The sequence below is a fragment of the Tasmannia lanceolata genome, unplaced genomic scaffold, assembly GCF_043159265.1.
Source record: "Tasmannia lanceolata isolate RefF3 unplaced genomic scaffold, GAP_Taslan_0.1 ptg000008l, whole genome shotgun sequence".
In the NCBI taxonomy this organism is placed as follows: domain Eukaryota; kingdom Viridiplantae; phylum Streptophyta; class Magnoliopsida; order Canellales; family Winteraceae; genus Tasmannia; species Tasmannia lanceolata.
The window spans coordinates 2,476,396-2,504,394 of NW_027518685.1; the positions used below are offsets into that span (position 1 = coordinate 2,476,396).

General features: G+C 39.3%; 1 protein-coding gene and 1 long non-coding RNA gene across 2 annotated transcripts; one reads left to right on the forward strand and one right to left on the reverse strand.

Annotated features, from left to right (window-relative positions):
• Positions 1-64: 64 nt before the first annotated feature.
• Positions 65-27,958, reverse strand: LOC143885615 (uncharacterized). The gene is made up of 17 exons (XM_077389812.1): positions 25,839-27,958; positions 24,617-24,733; positions 24,289-24,500; positions 23,698-23,908; positions 22,953-23,190; positions 22,646-22,796; positions 22,264-22,561; positions 19,871-20,268; positions 19,318-19,394; positions 11,814-12,234; positions 2,768-4,076; positions 1,812-1,925; positions 1,515-1,684; positions 1,214-1,424; positions 879-1,116; positions 523-673; positions 65-442 (listed from the first exon to the last, which is right to left on the reverse strand). The coding sequence occupies exons 1-17, from the start codon at positions 27,583-27,585 to the stop codon at positions 161-163; spliced, it is 6,345 nt and encodes a 2,114-aa protein (XP_077245927.1). The 5' UTR covers positions 27,586-27,958; the 3' UTR covers positions 65-160.
• On the forward strand, positions 17,646-20,972 carry LOC143883922 (uncharacterized). The gene is made up of 2 exons (XR_013252603.1): positions 17,646-17,937; positions 20,699-20,972. It is a non-coding gene; the product is annotated as an uncharacterized LOC143883922 (long non-coding RNA).
• Positions 27,959-27,999: the final 41 nt, after the last annotated feature.

Genomic DNA, 27,999 nt, shown 5'->3' on the forward strand with positions numbered 1-27,999 from the left:
AGATTTTGGTTTCTAGGGATAGGAACTTTTTAGTGCTCTTTTTGCCATGAAACTAGATACGGTATGACCAAAGAATACCTTAAATTACAGGAACAAATAATGAATACCTGAAAATACAGGAACAGAGATAAACCGATGAATGTGATGCTTGTGCATGTGTTTATCGACCTTCCAATGTTGTGATTGTTGTTTCATTCCTAGAAGAATCTGCCTCAGAGTGATATCTCCTAATAAAAGTGGCTGGTTGCTTAGGCATGGGAAGATTCACAGTTTCACTAACAAGCATGGCAAGAATGAAAGCCATGGTCGGTCGATCTATTGCATCTTCTTGCACGCACAAGAGCCCCAATTGGAAGCACTTCAACGCTTCACTCGAATTGAATTCATGTAATGATGGATCAACAAAATCTAACACTTTGTCTTCTTTCCACAATTTCCATGCCTGAAAGATGGTCTCAGTGATCTATAAAGACAACTCTGAATCATAAAAATCAATGGAAAAATAAGAAAATTTTTACTTACAAATCCCAAAAGGCTCAAAGAGTCATCGCAGTGATGAAGACTCGCGTTCTTCTCCCCACTGATGATCTCAAGTAGTATGACCCCGAAGCTAAATACATCGGATTTCACTGAGAAAAGCCCATCGTATGCGTACTCGGGAGACATATAACCACTGCATCCACAATTGTACAAAAAAAAATACGTTCGAGTGTGAAATATTTCTAATAGATTCATCAATTATGAAAATTTATTTCTTGATTATCCAATGTTATTTGCATATCTAGTTTCTTCATGTAGATCTTAGGTCCCATACAAAGATTGTGGTTTAAAATCGAATAATCAAACTGCATAGTGAGAAGATAAAGCGCTGTACATACTATGTCCCGATAACTCTTCTAGTCTTCCCTTGAGTCTGATTTTCTCCAACAATCCTTGCCAAGCCAAAGTCTGAGATTTTGGCATTCATCCCTTCATCTAGGAGAACATTGCTAGGTTTCAGGTCTCTATGAATAATTCTCAGCCTAGAATCTTGATGAAGATAAAGAAGACCACGAGCAATTCCCAATATGATGCTGAAGCGCTTCTCCCACGGGAGCAATGGACTTTGGTTTTGATCTGTTTAAGTGTTTCCATTCAAATGTAAAAAATTAGGACCAGTAAATTACCATAGACACAACCTCAAATACAAAGCTTCTAGTTTGTATGGACAAACCAAAGAGAAAGAAGTCCAAGCTTTTGTTGGGCAAGAATTCATAGACTAGCATCTTTTCATCTCCCTGAATGCAATAACCTAAGAGCCTGACGAGATTCCTGTGCTGAAGTTTGGAAATCAATATAACCTCATTCTTGAACTCCTCTAAGCCTTGTCCTGAACTCCTTGAAAGTCTTTTAACAGCTATCTCTTGTCCTCCTGGTAGTGTACCCTGAAAATACAGTCACATGAGATAAAACATGAAAACCCAATTCTAAATTTATGAAAATAAGAGGTTTATTGTTTTAGTAGTGGAGATCACCTTATAAACAGCCCCAAATCCCCCTTCTCCAAGCTTATTTGAAATGCTGAAGTTCCCGGTGGAGGTTGCTATGCAGTTAAAATCAAAAAATGGTATATCTGCACCTTCATCCCCATCCTCTCCAAAATTATATGTCTTTAGGATCTCTTCATCAATCCGAGCACTTCCAGCTGAATGAAACCAATTTTTCAATGTTCTTCAGAAATTTCCTTTAAAATATAACTAATGGCGTTCTGATAAATAAACATAATTGCAAAATGCTGCCTTCAATTGTGAAAATTATAGTATCTTAATTACCTGTCCTCTTGGTCTTTCTCCTCCATAGGCAAAACATGAATGCACTAAATATAAGAATCCCTGTAACAACAGTTACTGCAATGATCACCGGCAGGGGTCTCTTCTTACCTGAACCTGGGAAATTGAATTTTTGTTAGCAATCTAACTGAGACTATACTGAATTTTGATATGCTCTGATTATATTATCAAGATGCATTAATTACCAAAATAAGTAGACAGTAATTACCAAAATATACAAGTAACTTACAACATACAACTATTTGACCTGGCTTCTGGATAAATGGCTAAAATAAACCAGTTCACATTAAACAAGCAAAAGCCCCTTGCTTAGGCAGTCGAGATGTGGGATTGGAGCTGTTGTATTGGGCCCATAAATGGTAGGGTGCGAGGTATTAATAGATTGATTCTTCATTTACATGGTATGCACTGCTATCAAACTAATCCTCTTCATTTTGTAGCGTGCGAAATGATTTTGGAAGAGTAATGGAGTAGAAATGTTTTGGCTACTCTGCAAAGTACTAGAAGTATTGGGAGGTCATCTAGGGTTATGCTACATACGGTCCATCAATTTGATTGGGTCAGGTTTGCTATCAGTGGGCTTCTTTGATTCATGAGTTTAATTTGATCTGAATGTTAACTTTAGTTATACTTAAGAAAGTCATTCAAATCCTAAAACATATGGGAAATAACAAGTTGAGACTCAAAAAATGAAAAGTTAATAATACATATAGCAGGAGATAAGAAGTAGAAGGTTCAAATCGGGCAATGAACTGCTTAGCATTAAATGTAAAAGGTTCAAATTGGGCAATGAACTGCTTAGCATTAAATGTAAAAGGTTCAAATTGCAGATTTTAAACTCCAAGAGATCACTTGGGTTAGCCAGTTTTGACACTGAAGAAAACCCTTCTTCAAGCATTTAACCAAGATAGATGAACTAATAAACAAACAAAACTTACTCAATTCCGAAGCTGCGAGACGTAAATATATCTCCTGCTCTCCATCACTTTCCTTCAAATTTGCAACATCCATCAAACTCCCAAACCAAACAAGACATGTACTACTCGAGTTCACATAAGCAAACGCGTTACAACTACAATTGCCAAGGCAAGCTGCTCTACAACTCTCCGCACTCGCAGCTAAAATCGAATTTTCATGGTCAGGTGTTTTCATCCTACCCAAAGACAAAAACCCATCACCCTCTCCGCATTGAAGCATCGTCCTTCTTCTACACCCACCTGACCAATTGCCCCTATACCAATCCATGGCCGACACGGGCTCAAAACCCGGCAAACAATCACACATAGGCGTTTTGAAATCACTACAACTCCCATAAACCCCACAAGGAGCATAAGGACCACATTGATCTCGGGGATCCAACCAAACCACAGCCCATGTTTGAGCAGAATCATACCAAACCATACAATGGAGCTGCCCTGATACATCCATCACTAGCCTAGTATTGTTATACAAAGCAGAGTACTCAAAATAAGTCTCACCTTGGTTAGTAGTAACAGTGAAATGGAACAAAAAAGTAGTACTTGCCTCTGGTATCTGATTAAAAGTACGTCCATTCCAATACCCACTTCTCCAATAAGGATTTGAACCGTTCCAAATGAAGAACTGGTCTGCATCTTGAGGATCGTTGCCGTATGTGAAAATCCCAAGACCTGGGTCACTGTTATTTTTCCATGATATAAGCAATCTCCTTTGTTTAGTTATTAAGTCCATGCCAATTTTCATACCTGGTAAGAGGGTATTAGTTGGATGATCAAAGCTCTGCCATATAATTGTCTCTGAATTATTTGAATTTCTCTCACTCAAGACAAGATTTCCTGAATCCAAGAGCTGGGCACTTGTATAATTGGACAAAATTGAAGTATTTGTTGACCAAACTGGGGTTTGTTGCCCATCTAAAACCACGAGATTTCCGTCCTTTTGGATGGTGAGAATACCAGAGGAATCTGAAATTGGGGTTTCTCTGTTGGCAACCCATACGAATGTTTGCACTGGAATTTTGTGATACCAAATTGCGAGATAGCGATTTTGCGTATTGTTCGGGCTGAAGAAGCCTAATTCAAAGATTCCGGATACAGAAATAAGGGTTTGTACTCCGTCTTTGATCGTTTGGTTTGGAGTTATTGTGTCTGCCCAAGTGTAAAATAGGAAGGATAAAAAGAAAAAGATGGGAGAGAGGGAAGATCTTGCCATTAGAGCAGCAATATCATTTACTGTAGTTAATCTAGGCCTATAGAAGATGAGGCAGATTTAGCCATATATAAGTCTTGGTCGGTAGAAGATAGGGACTAAGTCCTCTGTTTTAGTGCATTTTCTCATTAATAAATGCCTTGCTTTATCGAACACACAAAAGAAAAAAGGGTACCATGATGATGCACCACAACTGCTCCTTGCTTACTTACGTCTCCTAGTTTTCTTTTCTCTAGTTTTTAGGCAATTTTGATGCCTTCCCTACTACCACCTACTCAATTATCATCCTCTCCCTCTTTCTTGGTCCCTAGGACTGCAACTAGGGTCGCGCGGGTCGGGTTTTGGAGAACCCAACCCTACCCGAGAAATATCTCGGGTCGGGTCGCGTCGGGTTTTTTTTGGGAAAATCCAAGATTCCCAAACCCGACCTTACCCATGATAAATCTCGGGTCGGGTCGGGTTTTTTCACGTTGACGCAATTTTTTAAGGAAAATTCTTGTTTTGCAAGGCAACTCAACTCATAGAAGTAGAAATTACATTCACAGTACACTTGAATCAAACAATGATGTAATTACACTCACATTACACTTGAATCAAACAATGCTGTAATCAAACAATGTTGTAATTACAATCAAACAATGCTGAATCAAACACTTGAATCAACTCAACTCATAGAAGCATAAATTACACTCACATACAATAACAGTGGGTGCGTGGGTTTTCACTTTTAACTTTTAACTAACAATAGAAATAAATGTACATACTATAACTTATGTAACTCGGGTCGGGTCGGGTCGAGCCCCTTCAAACCCGGCTCGACCCGAAACCCATGAAACCTGAACCCAACCTAGGCTATTTTCGGGTCGGGTCGATGCGGGTCGGGTAAAACCCGGCTCGACTTGCAGCCCTATTGATCCCTGTCACAGTTGTGCCAACAAATATTTCATACAATAATTTTTCTTGGTTCGCAAACATTGCCTAATAGATTAATGTTTTGCATTAATTATTGAATAATGGGCCCTACTTATACTTTTGGCTGCTCATATTTTTCACGAAAAACATTGTGCACATGGCAGTTTGATAAGACCGGTGGGTCTAAAGTATACTTAAGAGGTGTGAATCCGAGAAATAAAGTGGGCGGCTGTATTTCTTTTTCCAGATTAAGTCAACTAAGACGAAAACCTCAGGCCCCCAATTGGAATATAATTTAATGAGATTTTATACGTTAGGACCTTAGTATACTCTTAATTTCATGCTTTCCAAAAGGTTTCGCTTAAGGCGGTGAAAGGACCCAATTTACTAGGGCTGCAACTCGGGTCGGGCGGGTCGGGTTTTGGAGAACCCAACCCTACCCGAGAAATATCTCGGGTCGGGTCGGGTCGGATTTTTTTTCGGAAAATCCACGATTCCCAAACCCGGCCCTACCCATGATAAATCTCGGGTCGGTTCGGGTCGGGTCGGGTTTTTTCATGTTAACGCAAATTTTTAAGGAAAATTCTTGTTTGGCAAGGCAACTCAACTCATGGAAGCAGAAATTACACTCACATTACACTTGAATCAAACAATGATGTAATTACACTCACATCACACTTGAATCAAACAATGTTGTAATTACAATCAAACAATGTTGAATCAAACACTTGAATCAACTCAACTCATAGAAGCAGAAATTACACTCACATACAGTAACAGTGGGTGCGTGGGTTTTCACTTTTAACTTTGGGATAATTACATTTACACCCCCTCTAGTTTCTGACACATCCACTTCCACCCCTATAGTTTAAAACGTGACAAATACACCCCTGTAGTTTCAATTTGTTTAAGGTTTGCCCCCTCAGCTGAAGGTTCGTCCATAGATTGAAGGGTTAGGATGATCAGATGGAGCTGATTTTATGGGCACACCATATCTATGTCAGGACCCATCAAATGAACGCTTTGGATCATCTAAATAATGTGGGCCCCTACCCGAATCCAAACACTACCAAAAAATCATCCAAATAATGTGGCCCCACATTGTTTGGATGATCCAAAGCGTTCATTTGATGGGTCCTGACATAGTTAGGGTGTGCCCAAAAAATCAGCTCCATCGGATCATCCTAACCCTTCAATCTATGGACGAACCTTCAGCTAAGGGGGCCTACCTTAAACAAATTGAAACTATAAGGGTGTATTTGTCACGTTTTAAACTATAGGGGTGGAAGTGGATGTGTCAGAAACTAGAGGGGGTGTAAATGTAATTATCCCTTTAACTTTTAACTAACAATAGAAAAAAATATACATACTATAACTTATGTAACTCGGGCCGGGTCGGGTCGGGCCCCTTCAAACCCGGCTCGACCCGAGATTCATGCGGGCTTTTGAATGCTGAACCCGGCTCGACCCGTAACCCATGAAACCTGAACCCGACCCAGGCTATTTTCGGGTCGGGTCGATGCGGGTCGGGTTTTACCCGGCTCGAGTTGCAGCCCTACAATTTACCTTTATCTTTGTCAAGGTCTATTTGAATCCGAACTTGTTCGGAAACTTCATTCATTCTATTTGACTCATTAGAATGAGAATTTTTTAATTTTGCTATGTTAAATGTTATATAGCAAAATATTTCATGTTTAGCTTGTAAGTAAAAAAATATATGAAGGTTATTTTTCTTCAACCGCAAAATATACTCGAATTTAGGACAGTTCGATTAAGTTTTTGAGAGTCTATACGATCATTCTATGCCCCGCATGAGGCGGCACTCCAATGGACCCACATCATCTATCTATGTATCTCTCATTTAGACTTAGATCCAAAGGATCCACCATCAGCTCATCTGGGTCCATTGACATGCATAATTACATTCATGAGGAATATGGTTTAAACATTGTTTACCATATATGACCATGTAGCAATGTTTTTTTATGGAATTTGCTAGGGATCATGGCAGAAGGCATTTTGCTGACCGGCTGTTGCATGAGAGAGAGAGCCACCTCAAATGAATAAGACAATATGAGCCTATGTGGCTGCTCTATCATACAACAGCTCGTCCACAAAATGCCTTCTACAATGGTCCCTTGCAAATCCTGCTACGAAAACACTTGCAAAATAGAACTCTGTGTTGAAAATAAAGACTAAAGTGAAAATGACCGATGGTTTGGTCATTTTCATAGTGTGTTTCACGCTCAATGGGAATTCCACCTCTCTTCCCTCTTTTCCTGTGCATTTGTCACGAGAAAAAGGTCCCTGTTTTTTTTACAAATTGGATTCCCATTTTGCTAGCACTTCCCCTTGTTCAATTACCACTTTATTAAATTTTTGGTATATTATTCTGTCAATATATTTGGTAAAATGATATTAACAGTCCTTATTTTGATAATGACACTCCATAATTTGTGAACCATTTTTTAATGTTAACAGCCTTCAAAGTCAAAAGTGTAAAGGAAAACACTTCTAAAACGGAACCGCGCTGAAAATAAAGGAGTGAAAATGGCAGATCGATTAGACCATATTCACCTTTTTTTTTTTTTGCATTTGTGGGCACGGGTGGAGGCACATATAGCATGAGGGGAGCCATGGCCCCCAATGACATAAAAAATCCTTTTAATGGTGAATGTCTGCACATGCATGCCTAGCTCCTGGTCTGTTTGGTTGCTAGTAAAATTTAAAACCTATGAAGTTTTTAGTAAACTTTTTGTCCCATCCCACGTTTGGTTGCCTTTTAGCACAAGAATTTTTTTAATCCCACTCTTGTAATGATTGCTTATGAGTATGACATGGACTCCTTGTCCCCTCTTTTTCTTTCCTAGGGAATGATGTCATCTCTCTTTCTCTCTTTCTTCCTTTCCCATATTTGGTAATGACACCCCTAAATTTTGGCGGGAATTTTAGGAATTGTAGGGAAAAAAAACCTAGCAAATTCCGTTGATTTCACTTTTGGGATTAAAAAGCTCATAGGATAAAATTTTTACTGGCAACCAAATGGAGCAGTGTCCACGGCCCCCCCTCATAATGACCAATCAGTGGCTGAGCCAGGTAGGGGCAAGGGAGCAAATGAGCAGTTTGGATCATCCTATCATGTGGGCCTCAGCGTGCTATAACAAGAGGCCAGAGGCCATGTTTGAAGTGAAATCTAAGTGTAAAAGTGTGGCCCCCAACATGCTATAACAACTAGGGGTGCAACTCGGGTCGATTTTTGGGAATTCAGGTTGAGCTTTTACCTTAAAATCGGGTCGGGTTCGGGTTGATTCCTGTTCATTTTTTAGCAAAAGCGAAACCCAACCTGACCCAAGTTGCAACCTTAATAACAACCATTCTCTGCTCCCCATGGACCAAATTCCTGACTCCACCCCTTGTGACCAATGCAGGCAAGTGAAAATTAGTCCGCCCCCCCCAAGTGTAAATTCCTGGCTCCGCCCCTGTTTGTGGGGGATATTAGCTCCCTACCTTTTGTCTTTTACGCATGTGTCACACCATGGGGTATCATCTTCGTCTTCCAAACGAAATTCCATTTTGCTAGCTGCCCTCGTAAAGTAAAAAGTGGAATGCCAGTATTGAAACACAGTAGTGTTAATATCAACTCCTTATGTTTATTCTTCAGATCAGAGCCAATATATTATAGATTTGAGGAATGGGACAAAACATGCACATTCGTCTGACCCGCTCCTAAACTTGATTAAGCTCAATCTAGCAAGGGTTTAATAGATTTTTAATAGAGAAACAACTTGTTATAATTTCTCAATAAATTTTTCACTGCCATGCGTTCTATAAGCTTATGATCTTTGTACAGCTGAAGATAAAGATTGGCGACTTTGACCCAACGTTTTGTAAAGTTTTGGCCATGCCATAGGTGTGATGTTTGTTCACTTTCATTGAGCTCTACATATCTAAATTTGAGGTTGACTATGAAACAGGGATTTTTCAGTCGTCTTATTTTAATATCAAAGAGATAACGTACTTGCTATGGAATTTTAATATATCTCTATGACCTAGTTCATGTTTGGCCGCCATGAAATATACATATCGAAATTTGAGGTTGACTATGAAACAGGGATTTTTCAGTCGTCTTATTTTAATATCAGAGAGATAACGTACTTGCTATGGAATTTTAATATATCTCTATGACCTAGTTCATGGTTGGCCGCCATGAAATATTTCTCCTGGTTTTTTTTTTCTTGAAAAATGATTTTGTTCAAAGGTTTGTTCATGCCTTGTTCAGGTAAAAACAAAACTTTGCCAGCAAAAAAAGTTACTGACCATAATTTTCCCGGAAAAGTTTTTGAAGGGAAAAACTACTTCCTGGGAAACTTTTTCCTGGCTGCTAAATATTCTTGCACTAAACACTTTTTTGCCTTCCTATTGAGAGTATAAACGTGGTGAACTTGTACACGGTTTTGACTGTTCAGCAAGCACCCTTGGCATCGTGCATGGATCATAGTCCAAAAGTTATCCTCATTTTATATTCTCAATTCCCATTTGTAGAAAAATTTTCAGTTGAATGTGGACAGTTAGTTAATTATCTGTAGTTCTATACTAAGGGATTTGCTAGGCAATTTTGCGGAAAAGCCATTTAGTGGCTCACTTTTGCAGTAGAGAATAGCCACTTAGACATAATCAGCTAAAATGTGAGCTTGGGTGGGCTCTTCTTTCGTGCAAAAGTGAGCCACAGCAAAATTGCCTAGCAAATCCCCTCTTATACAATGGAAAGACTTGAGAAGTCTGGACTAATACCCATCCTTTTTTGGTTTGAAAGGTAACAACTTTATTGATTAAAAACAGAAGGAGATGTCCCCTATAATACAGAGACCGATCTGCCCAGTACATATAACAATTAATTCAGAATGTAATTCCTACCCAGCCCCCACGCAATTACATTTCACGGGACTAATACCCCATCTTATTAAATAACTTTTATATGTAAATTTCTTTATACTTGTGTATCTGCATGATGGAGGTAGGACAAAGGTGCCCCCTTGATATTTGATCCGACGGCAGCGATTTATTAAGACAGCCATAATATCAAGGGCGGGGCCTTGATAGTGTGCAGCTATGCCCGAACACCGTAAGAAAATTTCCTCATGTGTCGCTCATATTGCCTGCACAGAGAAGCTTGAAAATTTACTTTTGTCAGCATTGATCTTAAGGATAGGGCCTCTGAGTGGCATTGGACCGGGATCATGGTTGTGGCTTCATGAGTCTGTGAGATCAACTGACTTGATCAAATGATTCAAACATGTCCTACGTGGACTAACATCGTATCTTTAAAATGATGGTTTAGATTATGAAAATGTGACAATTTTTTTAGTTTCCTTGATTTTAGAAATGCAAGGGTGCCCTTGCAAAAACAAGCTACAAGGGTACCCCTATCGGACCATCTGACCAAAGTGCATTTATTATTAATTACTTTTATTTTATATTTTTCCATGTCATTATAAATACACTTCGGTGAGATGGTGATCCAATGAGGCAACTCTTGTAGCTTGTTTCTACAAGGGTACCCTTCAGTTTAGCACTCCTCCCATCACAATAGCAAATTGGTGATGGAAATTAAAGGGAGTAATGTAATCTGCAGTTAATAAATGTAAGGACCAATTACCAATGGGGAACAAACATTAGGCAAAATTATCAATAGGACCCATGCTTTTCAAAAATTATCAACGGGGGACAAAAGAGGTCTTGTCGGTAAAAGCTGGACGAAAATACCCTTTGGCATATACAACACGTTTTGACTTTGGAAGGGGGTTTTCAAGTCTCTACGATTGGGGTTATCAGGTATCAAAATGGAGTTACCAATTTTAGAATGGGCTTATCAAGTCCCTGAAAATTGGCCGAGGGTACTAGAGTTTTGGAAGGGGGTTTTCAAGTATTTGAGATTAGGGTTATCTAGTATCAAAATGGGCTTATCAAGTGCTTGAAAATTGGCAGAGGGTACTAAAGTTTTGGAAGAGGGTTTTCAAGTTTCTAGGATTGGAGTTATCTAGTATAAAAAATTGGGTCACCAATTTTCGAATGGGGTGATCAAGTCCCTAAAAATTGGCCAAGCGTACTAGAGTTTTGGAAGGAGGTTTTCAAGTCTCTGGGATTGGGTTTATCTAGCATAAAAATGGGGTTACCAATTTACGAATGGGCTTATCAAGTCCCTTAAAATTACCCAAGGGTATTGGAGTTTTGGAATGGGGTTTTCAAGTCTCTGGGGTTGGGGTTATCCAGTATCAAAATGGGGTTACCAAATTCCGAATGGGTTTATCAAGTCCCTTATGAACACGTTTTTACTTCCTGTTTTTTTTCACTTCATTTTCACATTTTTTTCTTTCTACCATACGATTCATCTTCCTCATCCTCCATTGAAAGGGAAAAGGAGAAATACAAAACCCTAAAACAAATGAAAAACAAAACCTAAATATAGAGAGAGATGGGAATGAACTCACGTTTCAAGCTTTCGAGCTTTCCCTCCTCCAATGGTGGCTAAAATGATGAAGAAGATGACTGGTAGGGCAAAAAAAACAAGTTGAAAATGGAAAAGTGAAAAAAAAAAAGAGGGAAAGAAGAGAGAAGAGAGAAGAGGGAAAAGTGGAAAAGCAAAACGTGTTGCTTAAGAAAAGGGCATTTTCGTCCAGCTTTTAATGACAAGACATATTTTGTCCCCCGTTGATAATTTCTGAAAAGTATGGGTCCTGTTGATAATTTCACCTAATTTTTGTCCCCCATTGGTAATTGATAATAGAAAGAAATAGATAATCGGCAGCACCATTAGCTCCCCGCCATGAGTGCGAGATCCTCCATGAGATCCTCCATCCTCCAATTAGAAAAAGAACGGCATCTGACCCTAATATCAGCAATTATAGGGATTTTCTTCCAAGGACAATTGAACTCGCCAGAGATGACTTTCACAGCCACCATGGAGTCGCTCTCAATCCATAGATTCTCCACTTGTTTTTCATGAGCCAATCGGATACCTTGCAAGATAACATCAATTTCAAGTTCATGGATGGGGGCCCTATCCACATTTAGTGAGAACATGCTTATTACATTACCGTCTGGATTACGCAAAATACCTTCAATACCTGCCCCCTCATCTGTTAAAGAGGCATCAGAATTGAGTTTGATCCATCTACTTTCAGGTTTGGCCCAGCTGCACACTTGGTCACTTTTCACCCTTTTAAACAAGGAAAGTCCAAAATGAAAAGCGATCGATCTGCTTCTAGGGTTCTCCTCATCCTCGAGATTTAGAAACAGGGTCCTCTGCCTAATTGCAAGATAGCATCAATTTCAAGTTCATGGATGGGGGCTCTATCCCAACTGCAAACTGTGGATGAAACCTTGATGTCACTAGTAAATTAACAGGATTTGCTAGCGTATCAATAATGAATATAAGGCTAATCGAAAGCATGCCAGAGCAGATTTTGTCTTCAATAATGAGATGGCATCTCTGACATGCAACAGACCATCCGCGAAATGTCTTCTGTATGGGATGCTAGCAAATCCCTAAATTATTTTAAAATAAAAGTTTAAGAAAAAACGTAGAAAAAAAAAAAAACATAAAAGAATGAGAATAAGAAATTATATGGTGTATGAACGGACATGCTCGTGTAAGAGGCACACTGCTCTTGATATTTGATCCAATAGCAACACAGTTTTTAATAAGCTGCTATTAAATTAAGGAAAATGATATCAACACATCCATATTTTGATATTTTCACAAACAGGGGAAATGATTTAGCACTTCACTTTTTTTTGTAGGTCGCAAAAGTAGGATGTTTTTTTTTTGTTTTTAATTGGGTTGTCAGAGCTTTTTTTGGGAACTGTACATAACCTTTTGACAGCCTTTAGACACCAAAAGACAAGAAGCTTTTGCTACCTATAAAAAAGTGGAGTGCTAAAATCACGAGCTAATTAAAGAAGAAAATTAAGGGAGCTGGGCTTGTGCAAATATCAAAATATGATTGTGCTAATGACATTTCCCTTAGATCAAATATCAAGGGCGGTACTTCCGTAGTAGTGCTGTCACAAACATATGCCCAAGCGGGCACCATATAATTTCTCAGAATGAGAACAATGGATCCAGTTAGGGGTGCAAGTTTGGCCCTGTCAGCCCTGACCCGCCCTGAGCCCGAACAGGGTCAAGGCTGGATTTTCCAACCCTGAGGGCGGGTCAGGGTTCATTTTTTTAGACCTTGACTCAGGTCGGGTTGGGTTCTGGGTTACTGCCTCGGGTACCCTGACCCGGCCAGACCCTAAGTTTTCTATTATAAAATTGAACCATCTGTGCATTTTTCTTTTGCTAATGTTTTCTATTATCTTGGATTGATGTTTCTTTAGATTATTATTATTAATTGTCTCTGTTGCCCGTCATGTTGTTGAATTCATATTGTCTTATTTTGTTCCTTTTCCTTGTTTATTGATCATTTTGTTCTATATGATAAGTGGTTGCTTTATTTTTTGGCACTCTTAACAGGTATTTGCACTAGGGTCAATTAGGGCCAGGCCGGGCCGGCCCTGCCCAATCAAGGCCAATCAGGGAGGGCCAGGGCCAGCACTGAGCCCTATAGGGCGGGCAATGGGTTGAGGTTTTTCGGCCCTGACTCAGGGTCAGGGCGGGTCAGGGCCGAGATAATGGGATCCAGGGTTGGGCTAGGGTTTTGAAAAACCCGACCCAACCCGACCCTGTTGCAGCCCTAGTTCCAGTGTGTTCTCTTTAACCGAGCTATCTGATTGACTGTCTTTAAATTTTACTTATGCTGATGACATTTCCCTTAGATCAAATATCAAGGGCGGTACTTCCGTAGTACTGCTTATACAAACATATGCCCGAGCGGGCACCATATAATTTCTCAGAATGAGAACAATGGTTCGAGTGCGTTCTCTTCAACCGAGCTATCTGATTGATTGTCTTTAAATTTTACTTGTGCTAATGACATTTCCCTTAGATCAAATATCAAGGGCGGTACTTCCGTAGTACTTGACTGTCTTTAAATTTTACTTGTGCTAATGACGTTTCCCTTAGATCAAATATCAGGGGCGGTACTTCCGTAGATTGCTTACACTGTTAACTAACCAAACTTCTCCAATAGCTTAAGCTGTTGGAGAAATGCATTATTAATCTTTTATACTTTAACACTCCCCCTCACGTGTGGCCCCTCTTTCTTTGGGTTCGCCTACACGTGACACATGTGGCCCCTCTTTCTTTGGGTTTAGCCATTGCATGTGGATTTTTGCTATCGAGGAGGTTTTGAACCCAGGCATTTGCTCTGATACCATGTGAAACAACCCATTAGTCCAAAAGCTTAAGCTATTGGAGTTGCTGGTAGTTTTCACATTGTGAAACATCTAGTAACTCCAAAAGCTTAAGCTGTTGGAGAAGGGCGTTTTTAATCTTTTATACTTTAACACTCCCCCTCACATGTGGCCCCTCTTTCTTTGCTGGCCTACACGTGCCACATGTGGCCCCTCTTTTAGATTTGGCCATTGCATGTGGAATTTTGCTATCCGAGAGGTTTGAACTCAGGACCTTTGCTCTTATACCATGTTAACTAACCAAACTTCTCCAATAGCTTAAGCTGTTGGAGAAATGCATTATTAATCTTTTATACTTTAACATACACAAACATATGCCCAAGTGGGCACCATATAATTTCTCAGAATGAGAACAATGGTTCCAGTGTGTTCTCTTTAACCGAGCTATCTGATTGACTGTCTTTAAATTTTACTTTAGGGAGCTGATAAATTTGCCCCCACCAATCCACATTCGCCCCCTTTAACACAAAACGGTAAGTAGGCGGTTGCCCATTTTTTCTGGGCGTCTCTCACTCTCTCTAAATTTCAACAATATTCTCCCAAAAATAATGTAACCTGGGTTGCTTAAGCAGATACATTAAAAAGCATAACTCCATTAAAGAGGGATACAATGAGTTTCTTTGAACAGAACTAATCATCCGATCTCACAAAAGAATAAGATGGAATTCTTCTAAATAACAAATTTCCATAAAACTACCGAATGAGTGCATCTTTTTCTGTTTTAGTAACAATAGTCAAGATGTACCTATGCATTATGTAATGAATCAACCAAGGATATCCAACCAAAAAGCCAAACTGGTGTGGAATCAACAACCGGCATTGACGAAGATGCAAGACCTTGAAATTTGGCGAAGACACATCATGAGTATCTTCCAAAATAAGATCTTTTAAGGTTTGCTTGGTTGCCAGTAAAATTTAAAACCTAGGAAGTTTTTAGTAAAATTTTCGCCCCATCCCATGTTTGGTTGCCTTTTAGCACTAGAATTTTTTTAATCCCACTCTTGTGATGATTGCTTATGAGTATGACATGGACTCCTTGTCCCCTCTTTTTTCTTTCCCAGGGAATGATGTCATCTCTCTTTCTCTCTCTTCCCTCTCTCCTCCCTTCCCATATTTGGTAATGACACCCCTAAGTTTTGGTGGGAATTTTAGGAATTGTAGGAAAAAAAAACATAGCAAATCCCGTTGACTTCACTGTTAGGATTAAAAAGCTCCTAGGATAAAAATTTTATTGGCAACCAAATGGAGCTTAGGGTTTCAAGGGCCGACTTTAAAGAAAATGGATCATTTGGCTTGGAATTGTTGGTTCTCAGCGGCTTCCTGGCGAAAGCATGGACTTGGAAATAAGCAGACATAATGGGTTCGGACGTGGGCATGATAGACGATTTTATTGTGACACAACCAATTACTCCAAAACCATAAGTTGTTAGAGTTGGTGTTATTTAATCATTTATACTTCTACACTCACCCTCACGTGTGGCTCCTCTATTTTTGGGTTGGCCGTACAAGTGTCACATGTGGCCCCTCTTTTGACTTGGCTGTACACGTGGACTTTTGATATATATCAAGGAGTTGTTGGGGTTTTAACCCAGGATTTGCCGTGAGGCAATAGCTCCGATACCATGTGGAAACCAATTACTCCAAAAGCTTAAGCTGTTAGAGTTGGTGTAAAACCAATTGCTCCAAAAGCTTAAGCTGCTAGAGTTGGCGTTATTTAATCATTTATACTCCAACATTTATCGCTCCTAGGATTCGGGTTAGAACCAAGGAGATGTTGTTTGTGTGTGTGTGTGTGTGTGTGTGTGTGAGAGAGAGAGAGAGAGAGAGAGAGAGAGAGAGAGAGAGAGAGAGAGAGAGAGCTCTTAAAACATTTTGCATTAAAGGAGCATTAAGAGGGGCGAATGGCGATAGGAAGGGGGTGGCCCGATTTTATTTTCAGCAGGATGAATTTCATTGATGAAAAATTAGTTCGAAGGGGGTCTCTTTTGAAAAAATTCATTTACAGTGGCAAAAACATGAAACCATCTAGCATTTGTCACAACAAAGTAAGGTGACGGTTTTTTGCAACAAATTAGATTCCACTAACTGCTGAAATTGAGATATTTGCACCCTGTCGAAGTAAGGAACCCCATGGCATATATGTTTGGAACAGATTCCATTTTGAGAGATTTGAAAAAACACTATCTCGTTGAAAGGTTCGATACATCTGCCCTTTCTCAATGCATTTTTTTAGCTTCACTATTCCTTGGGAATGGCTTTGGGCCTTTCCTGCGCAGCTTAGGTGGAGGGCGAAGAAGGCCTCCATGAGGGGGGAGGGGGGGGCGCTGAGATTAAACTAAAAGGTACGAGGCCAAGAGGTCTGAGGTAGTCAATAGCCTTCTCTTTTATTCCAAGAGTCATTGTCTTTTGCCATAACATCCCAAATTTGGAAATGTCGTTGGTGGTGAACACGAAAAGCAGGAGCAGTCCATCAGTGGTAAGAGGCAACAAGACAAGAGCAGACATAAGATAACAGGTAACCGGTTTGGACTTACGGAAAGTGAGCTTTAGGTCCATTTGGTAAACTCATTTCCCATTGATTATTCATAAAAATGGGGGTTTTCCATGCCATTGAAGGGAAATTGCAAAACCTAGTAGACACTGAATTTTATTGCTAGAAAAACTTTTCCAATGGAAAAAATTATCTTTGGAATTTTTTTCTTTCCACAATTTAGAGGGTAATTATATGATATAGCTTAATTGGACGGATTTTATCATAAATTATAGGGATTTGCTAGCGTCATGGTTTAAAATTTCGGTTTTAGTAACCATTTCTGACCCCACAGAAAACCGAAATTTTGGCCAAAATTTTGTAGCAATTTTTTTTAAATTAAAAAAATGGCAGTAAAACGAAATTTCCGACCGAAATTCCCGAAATTTTGGCTGAAATTTGGTAATTGGCGAAATTCTGAATTTCTGTTTCTGTCCCCATCGAAAATTTACACCATGGCTAGCGTCCATCGCAGAAGGCATTTCGCAGATGGTCTGTTGTGATGGATGCTAGCAAATCCCAAAATTATAAGTCCCTCTAAATTAAAAATAAAAATAAAAAAAGGATTTGGTAGCGTCCATCGCAGAAGGCATTTCGCAGATGGTCTGTTGCATCTGACAGCAGCCACCTCGTGAATGAAGACAAAATCTGCTGTAAAATGAGCCTCTGTGGCTGCTGTCAGATGCAAAACACCATCTGCGAAATGTCTTCTGCGATGGACGCTAGCAAATCCTATAAATAAAAAAGGAAGATGATTTCCCCCTTTAGGATTATGCGCCCCACAGTCAAGTTAAGAGTGGGGCGCATAATCCTACGGGTGGAATCATCTCCCATAAAAAAAAGTCACGAAAAGGAAGCAAGAACCGACCCGAGCCGTGCAACTAACCGGTTCATAGCGGTCTTGCGCGCACCGTGGTTCGAACCGGCCTCTGCTCATCTACTAGAAAACGGCAGAGGGAACTCTCGACGTGAATTTCAGGTAGGTTTTTGAAATCTCTCCTCCATGCTGAGATTTCTAAAACCTAGATTTAAGAAAACTCACGGGATGGTCTCCTATCTCGGTCGATGCCAACCCTAGCTGGACACAATTCCATCTTCTCGCTCCACTCCCAAGCTTGATGACAGGTACTCTTCTTCTTATTCATCTCTCTCTCTCTCTCTCTCTCTCTCTCTCTCTCTCTCTCTCTCTCTCTCTCTACCTAAAAAAGCCCTTCAGCCTTTGTAATTTGTTCGTCTCATGGGGTTTTAGGTCTTCTTGTGTCTAGGGTTTGTATATGTGCTTTCATTTTTTCGTTTCTTGGACTTCTCATTATCTGTTTGTTCGTTTCTTGGGGTTTTAGGTCTGTTCATGTGATATTGTTTCAAAAATTGCAGAAAGGTACATTAATGGGTTCTCATGGGTTTTTGCTCTTCTTGATGTTGATCTTACATGGGTTTTCATTCTTCTTGAGTGTTGTTTCAATCTGAAAAGTTCCTTGGTTTCCATTTTCATTGTTAGTGCTCTTGTTTAGTTTTTCTTGATGTTGATCTGATACACATTTGTGAATTCTGGCTAGAAGGGGGGGCCAGAAAGTGTGAACTGGATTGAAAGTCCTCCTTATATTCTTTTTAACATCCGTTTGATGATCTGATTTTTACATGCGTTTAACTGTTATTAGATTTATTCTTACTGTTTCTCATGCCCTATTTTCTTAGTGGATCTGATATTTTTCCTTATCCCACATAATTTACAATGCCCAAAAAAATATGAATTATGGGTGGTTGGGTTTCAGAAAAGTGAATAGCTCAATTATATGAATGAATTAATGACTGTCACTATGCAATTAAACCTTGTTTGTCAATTCGTTGATTATAAATTCTAGAATTTCTGTACAGTGCTTACTACCTACTTTCTCAAATTTCTGCTTGCTGCAGTTTTTCTTGCAATCCAAATAGGGCCTAAATGATAACATTTTGCATATTCTTTTGATTTACGAATGTAGGATTTTCCTTCACCAATTATCTAGGAGTTCAACGCCATTTGATTACTAGTGTCTGATTCTCGGCAAACAGGGCCTAAATGATAACATTTTGCATACTCTTTTGATTTACGATTGTAGGATTTTCCTTCACCAATTATCTAGGAGTTCAACGCCATTTGATTACTAGTGTCTGATTCTCGGCAAACAGGGCCTAAATGATAACATTTTGCATACTCTTTTGATTTACGATTGTAGGATTTTCCTTCACCAATTATCTAGGAGTTCAACGCCATTTGATTACTAGTGTCTGATTCTCGGCATTTATGTGGAAGGTCAAGATTTCACAGACGAATGTTTGTAATCAGTGGTGAATGTTCCCAAAAATGGTGTATATAAGTAGGTTAACAGATCAAACTCCAGTGTTATTTGTCAGATAAAGAAAAAAAAAGGATGGATAGAAAAAAGGATCATGCTTCGTTCCAGGGAAATTCAAACAAGAAGAGATCAAGACGATAGATATAATATTATCCCTCAAATGTCATACCCAAAGACAAACAGAGAAATTGAAAGCTCATATTCCATACACATGCAAAACATTGCTCTGTAGAACATGAAGCTCTCCTGGAGTTGTAACTTTATAGGAATTTAAGGAAAAAAAATACATTTTCTAACAACATTTACACCCACACCAACCGACCCCCCACACCACCACCACCACCACCACCACACATACACACACATAAAGTAAGAAAAGGAGTCATATCTACTTTGAACTTATTGATTTCCTGCTAATGGCATGAAAACTAGTCAAAATTTAATTTCTAACAATATTTGTTACATTAAGAACACAACACTGATTTTCTTCAAAGAATTAAAGTGTCCTTGAAATTGGAGGCATGTTTACTCAAATCAATGGCATGGGAGCAACGAGAAACTTTCAATGTTCTTCACTACTTAGAACTTATTGATCTCATGCTAATGTCATGAGAACTAGTCGAAATTCAATTTCTAACAACATTGATTACAATAAGAACACAACACTCTCCTGATTTTCTTCAAAGATTTGAAGAGTCCTTGGAATTGGGAGGCAGGTTTACCTCTAAGAATCCCTCAAGAATTTGAACAATCTCTCCCATGGATGGCCTACAATTCTCATCGTCTTGAATGCTCCAACAAGCAACTCTACAAGCCCTATCAAGTTCTTCTATGTTAGCATTACTCTGCAACCTGTAATCCAACACGCCAAGAACATCACCTTCAGTTATTTTCTTCGAAGTCCAAGTCGGGAAAAAGCCAACCTTTCCATCTTCAAATTGTTCTAAGTTTCTATTGCCTGATATGATTTCAAAAAGCAGCATTCCGTAGCTATAAACGTCAGCTTCCGATGTGATAGCTAGGCGCAAAATCCATTCCGGTACGAGGTACCCTTTGGTTCCTCTCATGGTTGTCAGAACTCGGCTGAAATCCCGGCCAATGATCTTTGCCAAACCAAAGTCTGCCAACTTGGGGCAAAATGTGTCATCTAAAAGTATATTTTCTGGTTTTATGTCGCAATGTATGATGCAATCTCTGCATTTCTCATGGAGATAAGCTAACCCTCTAGCAGCCCCAAGTGCAATTTAGTATCTGGTTGTCCAGTCCAATATCTCGGAGTTCCTTTGAAATAGATGACGATCTAAAGAACCCTTTGTTAGAGACCACTTAATCCAGTCCAATACATGCCCAAAAGCGTTCTTTACATGAGGAAAAAGAGATGGCCGTCCACTTTTACCATTAGAGAAAATTTTAGTTGTCAATTAACATTTGGCTATTAAATGTGAATTATTGGCCAGCCAAACAAAAAATATATATATCAATTATTGGCCAACTCTGGTTTCCCTATCCCTTGTGTGTTTGCTGATCAAATAGCGTTGATTATCCAACAGGTGTAATTTTCGTTCTGGCCACACTAATATGGCCCCACTTGATGAATGGTTCCGATCACTTTCATTGCCCTCTACAAAATGAAGATCTGGGATGATTACAAAACAGGAATTATTATTATTTTTTTTATATTTTCTTTTAAAGAAGTAACTAACTTTGGAGAATTTTCCATCCAAATGAATGTATCTGGATGAACTCTGTAACAAAAATTCCCCTGTTTTCATCGGAAAATGACAATGATACCTATACTTGACAATAATAGGAGCCGTTTGGACATAGGTAAACAAAATTATGTAAATTCTTTGTGACTTTCTAAAAAAATTCCAGGAAAAAGTTGGATTTCAATTTTCTTAGAAAGGGGGTAATCTTTTTTAATTTTTGAAAGAATTGAGCATGAAAAATGCGTTAGCCCCGGAAAACTCATTTTCCATTGCAAAAATTTCTGGAATCCAAACAAGACCTTATGGTGTACGTTTAAGATGAATATGAAACAAGCATGTCTTGATAGCATTTTCCTTTGGAGATGTGCTAAGCTTATGTTTTCGATGAGCAATTAAAATGATTCGTGCATCATCTTATATTAGCAGCAAGGTTTTTGAAACTATTTCCAATTATTTGTGGGCAGTGATAAATCGACTCCCTTTGTGTCTTTCTCTATCCTATGGGTTAGAGAGAGAAAGAGGAGAGAGAGACACATGGGGTGTCGATTTAAGATATATGGGATTCGATTTATCACTCCCCTTATTTGTGTATGATATAATTAGGCTACTGATATTGGCACTACAATGTTTTGATATTGGGGTGAACTCACCATGTCTTTTCTTTTTTAATTGGCCTCTAAGAGCCTTTTGGAAATTGTCCTTAACATTTGATTGCTGGTTGAATAATAAAAGACTCCATTATCAAAACATGCATCCTAGCCAGGGAGCCTCACCATCCTCCAAGTTCAAATAATGCTGGGTTAGTTCTTTGCCCCAGTACAGAGTCTGCCTTCTTTCTAAGCTTGAGGCTTCGCAAGCCTCAACACATCGCTAGGCAAGCACATTACAAAAGAAAGAGAAGTGTGTTCCCGTAATGAATTGTTATTGTTATTATCTTATTAGTCACGAGAATATATTAAGTCATTTATTATGGGAGAATGATATCTGCTCGGCCATGTTTTGATAACGGGACGAAATCACTCCAAGCTATTTGAATTCCCATAAGACTCTGAAGTGGTTTAAGGGTCTAGACAAAGGCCTTCAGTCTTGGATAACATCTGGAGAGAGTAATCACAGAGGGGCCACTAGGGACATCACCTGCTGATCCCAAGTAATGTAAGGGCCTAGCCTAATGCATTCCATCAGTCTTGGGGCTTTGGCATATTGGTTATGTATAACACACAGTGGTCGCCAATCACACGAGCTAAATAAAATTTCATGGAAGTTGTGCAAAAGACATTAGTAGGCATTTATCTACGACCACGCTTTCATAAATTAGTTTGAAAAATAGAGGAACAAGATAAACTAAACATTTGATAATCACATAGGCAAAACTAGTTTAGAAAATAAAACACACTCCTATCGACCTTCCACTATAGAATTTGTTACCTCGTTTGAACAATTTACTAATAACCTACTTGAAGAAGGATCCGTCTTAGGGAGACTTCTTATGAGGAAAGCTGGTTTTTTAGGGATCGGAAGAGTTGCATTTTCACTAACAAACATGGCAACAACAGAAGCCATGGTTGGTCTATCTATTGCGTCTTCTTGTACACACAAGAGCCCAACTTGGATACACTTCAACACTTCACTTGTATTGCATGCTTCGCTCACCGATTTATCCATCAAATCCAACCCCTTGTTTTCAATCCAAAGTTGCCATGCCTGAAATACACCAATGTTAATCTAGTCTACAAGGAAGAGATGCATAGTAAAATCTATAGCAATGTAATATATCTTGATACTTACATGTTCTAGAAGGGTCAAGGCGTGCTCTGAAAGATAGAAGCTAGTATTCTTCTTTCCACTAATGATCTCGAGTAATATGACCCCAAAGCTAAAGACATCAGATTTCACTGAGAAAAGTCCATGCGAGGCGTACTCGGGTGACATATAACCACTGCACTCCACCAATCAACAGAAACAGTTAGATATTATGATATATGACTGTTAATTTTCGTATAATCTTTTCTAATCTTGTGATTTGAAAATTTGATTATAGCGAAAGAGATAAAAGATAATACTGAATAGATTAGAGGTGTGCCGTGTTGCTTACTATGTTCCAACCACTCTATTAGTGTTTGCTTGAGTCTGATTTCCTCCAAATATCCTTGCCATGCCAAAGTCTGAAATTTTTGCATTCATCTCCTCGTCTAGAAGAATGTTGCTGGGTTTCAAATCTCTATGAATAATTCTCAACCTGGAATCATGATGTAGATAAAGAAGCCCTCGAGCAATTCCCATAATGATTATGAAGCGCTTTTCCCACTGTAACAACTTGCATCGATAGGGATCTGCCACGAGTTTCCATAGAAATGTAAATAATTAAAATTCCTTTCCACATGACATAAGCCTCTTTGGCTATGCAGAAAAAATATGGAAATTGTTTTCTGTTGAAAAAAAACAGGGAATTGAAGAACACACACAATTTGAAATAGGGTATTTGTTTCACTGCTTTTAGGAATTTCTCATGCTCTCTCCACTCTGCCCTCTTAAGTCTCTACCCCAGCCTTGTCAACTCATCTATCAAAATTGGGCACACAAATATTCCATGGAATAATTTTTCACGGTTGCGAAGCATGTCCTATTGCACGCATTGTTCTTTTTTGCGGTTTTTGATAAAAAAAAATCATTATCTGGAAAAACTTTTACTTGAAAAAATGGGTTGCCAACCTCCGAAATTTTGGTTTGGGCTGATTTTGTTTTTGAGTGTAGCCAATCATGCCTGAAGTCCTTGTAAAGTGTAACGCAACGATGTGAATGCAAGGTAGAAGATAGCTTTTTGGGTTATAGAAACGAACCAAAAAGGAAGTAGTCCAAGCCTTTGTTGTGCATATATTCGTACATTAGCAGCTTTTCAGCCCCTTGAGTGCAATAACCTAAAAGCCTCACAAGATTCCTGTGTTGAAGCTTGGCAATCAATGTAACCTCGTTCTTGAATTCTTCTTGGCCTTGTCCAGAACTCATAGAAAGTCGTTTGACAGCTATCATCTTCCCTTCTCGTAGCTCACCCTGAAAGATATATTTACGTTCTATCAAGTGCAGTGAAATATTTCAAAAGAACAAAAGATGTAGGCTGGGGCGTAGATGAGGATCCGGGCAGGATTGAAGTGAAAACTGTAGGGTCCTGTTTGTTCTGGATTTTGAGAACCCATTGTGAGTCCAAAATTGATTATTGGGCTCAAATTTACCTTTAATGAGTTCAATATCAGTTTTGACTCACAATCGTTTCTCAAAATCCAAAATAAACAAGGCCCAAGTGAAACTTGGGGATGGATTCTGCACGGTCCTCGCTAATTTGAGGAATGCATGTAATATTGCCACCAAATAATTTCTTTGCCATACTAGAGTCCATTTTATGGATCTATGAGGTTCAAGGCATGGAATATTACCTTATATACAGGGCCAAAACCCCCTTCCCCAATTTTATTTGAATCTGAGAAGTTTTCTGTAGCAGCTGCAATGATTTCAAGATCGAAAAAAGCTATATCTGAGCCAACCTCCCCACCTTCTCTGTACTTACTCACATGGAGAAACTCATTGACATTAAGAGCACTTGGACCCAAATGAGACGGCGACATTTTGAGCATTTTTTTCCGGTTACCTGACACGAGAAAGGATGTGTGCACCAATAGAGTAAGCTACATGACGTGAGAAATGATATTTGTGCACCAATAGAGTAAGCTGGGGCGTAGTATATCTAGGATGAGTCTCTGTTACCTGTCTTCTTAACAATACGCCAGAAACAATAGACGGATGCGGTCACCAAAACAATCCCTATCGCAATCGGTAGTGTAACTTTCATAAGGAACGGTCGCTTGTCATTACCTTTGCCATCTGAAGAAAAACTAACCCATTTCATCAAATCGTAACAAAAACAGAGTATCAACTCCATCTATCAAGACACACACACACACAGCATGTTTCTTTCCATTTCCATTGTCATTCGCTTTCTTTCTAAATTCTAAGAAATTTTTTTATTGGAACACCTTTTCTTTATACCACATGTATTGTTTTGATAGGGTGGGGCCTAACACTTTAGACCGAAGTATAGCATGGGTGGGGGCCGCCATTTTACAGTTGATCTGGTGGGCCCAATATTTTACACCTTATGCTATTATGGGTGGGGCCCGCCATTCCACAACTCATGTTTTGATGTGTTGGGTCCACCATCTCCACCCAAACCAAACCCATGCATAGGGTGGGACCTACCATTTTACATCTCATGTTATTGATGGCATGGTCCCAGCCCCTAATTTTGTTGATTATGTGGGGTTCAGTATCTCTATGCAAACCTATGCATTAGGGTGGGCCCCACCATTTTACACCTCATGTTTTGATGGTGTGGGGCCCAACATTGTACACCCACGCATAGCATGGGACAAGAGTACTAGTGTGAGTGTGTGTACGTGTAATTTTCTTTTCCTTTTTTGGTTCTCAATACATTTTGAAATAGGGAAATCTGTACTTGAGTAAGTGCTATCAGACGATCTAGATTAGCAAATTGTTACAGATCATTCATTGGTGGAATGGAAGGAACTAGGGGAAGAAAGGCTCCACTGGGAAAGAATGGGAAGATAGAAAAATTGAAAGAAGAGATGATTTTTCAGTTAGACGCATGTAATGGGTAATATAATACGTAGATACTTATAGCATATCCATGGATATATACATACATAGATATATTGGTAATTGTGTGTGCGCGGGCGCGTGCTTATAGTATTATCCATGGTTTGATCATGATCAGAATCAGATGGTGATGATGACAAGGTCCAACCAGGTATGGAGTTGTTTAGTTGGTTGGTTGCACTCGACACTAGCATCTAGTCATGTGTCTACGTTGTACAAAGCATCATTATCGGACTTCAAAATTTGGCACAATGTTAGGAGTTTCTGTTGAGGCACATAAGACTTGATTATACTAATTCTGGTTTCTACTCACCAGATGTGCAGTTTGCAATTGATGAATCCCACTTGAAGTTTGCATCACAGAAGCACCTTCTCTTTCCGAGGATGGATGCATCCGGCAAGCAAGTTGATTCTGGCCAAGCTTCACAATCATTTGAAGAAGTACACACTGGCTCAGGTGGAGCCTCCCACCCGATCTCTACTCCCTCCTGCAAGCTTGTTAGAGGCTGCAATGGGTTCACATTAACAATGCTTGTATAAGCATCACATCGATGGTTAGATATTCCGACTGAATGTGATCTTGAGGATAAAGATAGACCCCCAGTGACATAACTACAACACTTTTTTGATTTGAAACAAGATTCTACTTCCTGGATGTATCTATTGCAAGGGCTAGAAGAAGAGCAATTCAAAGTTGAGGTGTTTTGGGGAATTGAACAATTTAGCAACAAGACGGTGTTTCTGTTGCTCACATAGAAAGGAAGGCTACTGTTTAGCTGTAAGCTTTTGTAAGCAGTTGTATTACACATACTTTTGTTTTTCAGTTGGATTACAAGTGCCCTTGTTTCTGGGTGAATGGTGGTAATTGCATAAGAAGATCCGTCAAGTGTGTTGAAGCGAAGCTGACCTGTCGATATATTGCAATGGATTTGGTAGGATGGATCACCACACCCAATTCCAGTGCTTAAAGGATAGGGGACGATGTTAGTGCCACAATTTTCGCAATTCAAAGGGTTTCTACTCACACACCCTCCAGACCAATCACTCAAACTCCAATCTTTTGGAGACTTGGGCTCAAAACCTTGCAAACAACTACAGATGGGCGAGCCTTCACGGTTGCAGACTCCAAAAGCCCCACAAATAGAATAAACATCACATGGGTCCCTTGGTTGATACCAAAATAAGTACCACTGTTTAGCCTCCTCCAACCATGCAAGATGCTTGATTTGCCCTGAAACATCCATCACAAATCTTGTAATAATCTCGGGTGTAACAGAGTAGGTGAAATACTTTGCCTTGTCATTGACATTGAAGCTGAAATTGTAGACATAGAATATGCTCATTTCGGGAATTTGTGTTAAAGTCCTCCCATTCCATTCCCCGCTACCCCAGTAACTAATAGACCTGTTACTCATTACTATATACTCCCGGCTTCCATTGGGGTTTATCTCCACAGAATAAGGCCCAGGAGCTGGATCTTCTGAGTTCCTCCATGAAATGAGGGCCTGCCTTTCTCCGGTAATTTTATTGACTCCTAACCATCCTTCAGGTAACCATGTATCAGTTGGGTGATCAAAGCTCTGCCAAATTATGATAGAGGAATTCGACCCATCCCGCAAAACAAGATTTCCAGTGTCAAGAAGCTCTGCAACTGTAGAATTTTTGGTTCCAGAGGTTAAATTTGTTGACCAAATTGTAATATTTGGTTGGTTGATGAGGACTAGGTTACCATCTTCTGAGATTCTTAGTTCCGATGAATCGTCAGTCAGAGGTGTTTCTCTGTTTGCTACCCAGACTACAGTTTTTTCGGAGATTTTCTTGTACCAGATAGCTATGTAATAGTTTTGAGACTTACCTGGTGTGAAGAAGCCCAACTCAAATTCACCACCTCTAGAGATTATGGTCTGATCTCCAGAGAGATATTGGCCTGGAGAGAGGGAGTCAGCAGCTATAGACATCTCTGTTTTCAAAGAGACGACAAAGAGGAAAACGAAAAAAAATGGAAGAGATAACCGTTGATTGCTTCTAATGCACATCTCTACAAGAACATGTGCACCCATAAGGATAGGTACTTTTCTTTTGCTAGCCAAGCAGAAATTTATTAAAGGGAGCAAAGAAATGATACAATAACAGGGGATGCTGGCCTAAGGGAAAAAACAAAACAGATAAAGGACATGTAGATAGCTAGCCAGATGGGAAATAGGCATCAGATGTTTTCCAAATCGAAATTACCAAAATCCTACAACATCTTCATATATGATCCTTCCAATTTCTTGATGGGAAAAAGGCATTAGATGTTTTCTAATTCGAAATTGACAAAATCCAGCAACATCTTCATCAATGATACTGCCAATTTATGGAGAGGAGAGGAATGCTTCAGCTTCAATGTCAATGACATTTTTGTTTTCATCGGTATTATTTTCCATATGAGACAGTAGAGAAGAACTTGAAAGTCAAGCAAAGGCACTTGAAGA

Coding starts and splice junctions, on each gene's coding strand:
- LOC143885615 (XM_077389812.1), bottom strand. CDS start 27,585: ATGGGTGCACATGTTCTTGTAGAGATGTGCATTAGAAGCAATCAACGG. Junction 19,395..19,870: donor TTCTTGAGGGATTCTTAGAG/GTAAACCTGCCT, acceptor TTACAACTCCAG/GAGAGCTTCATGTTCTACAG. Junction 1,117..1,213: donor CTTGGACTTCTTTCTCTTTG/GTTTGTCCATAC, acceptor ACACTTAAACAG/ATCAAAACCAAAGTCCATTG.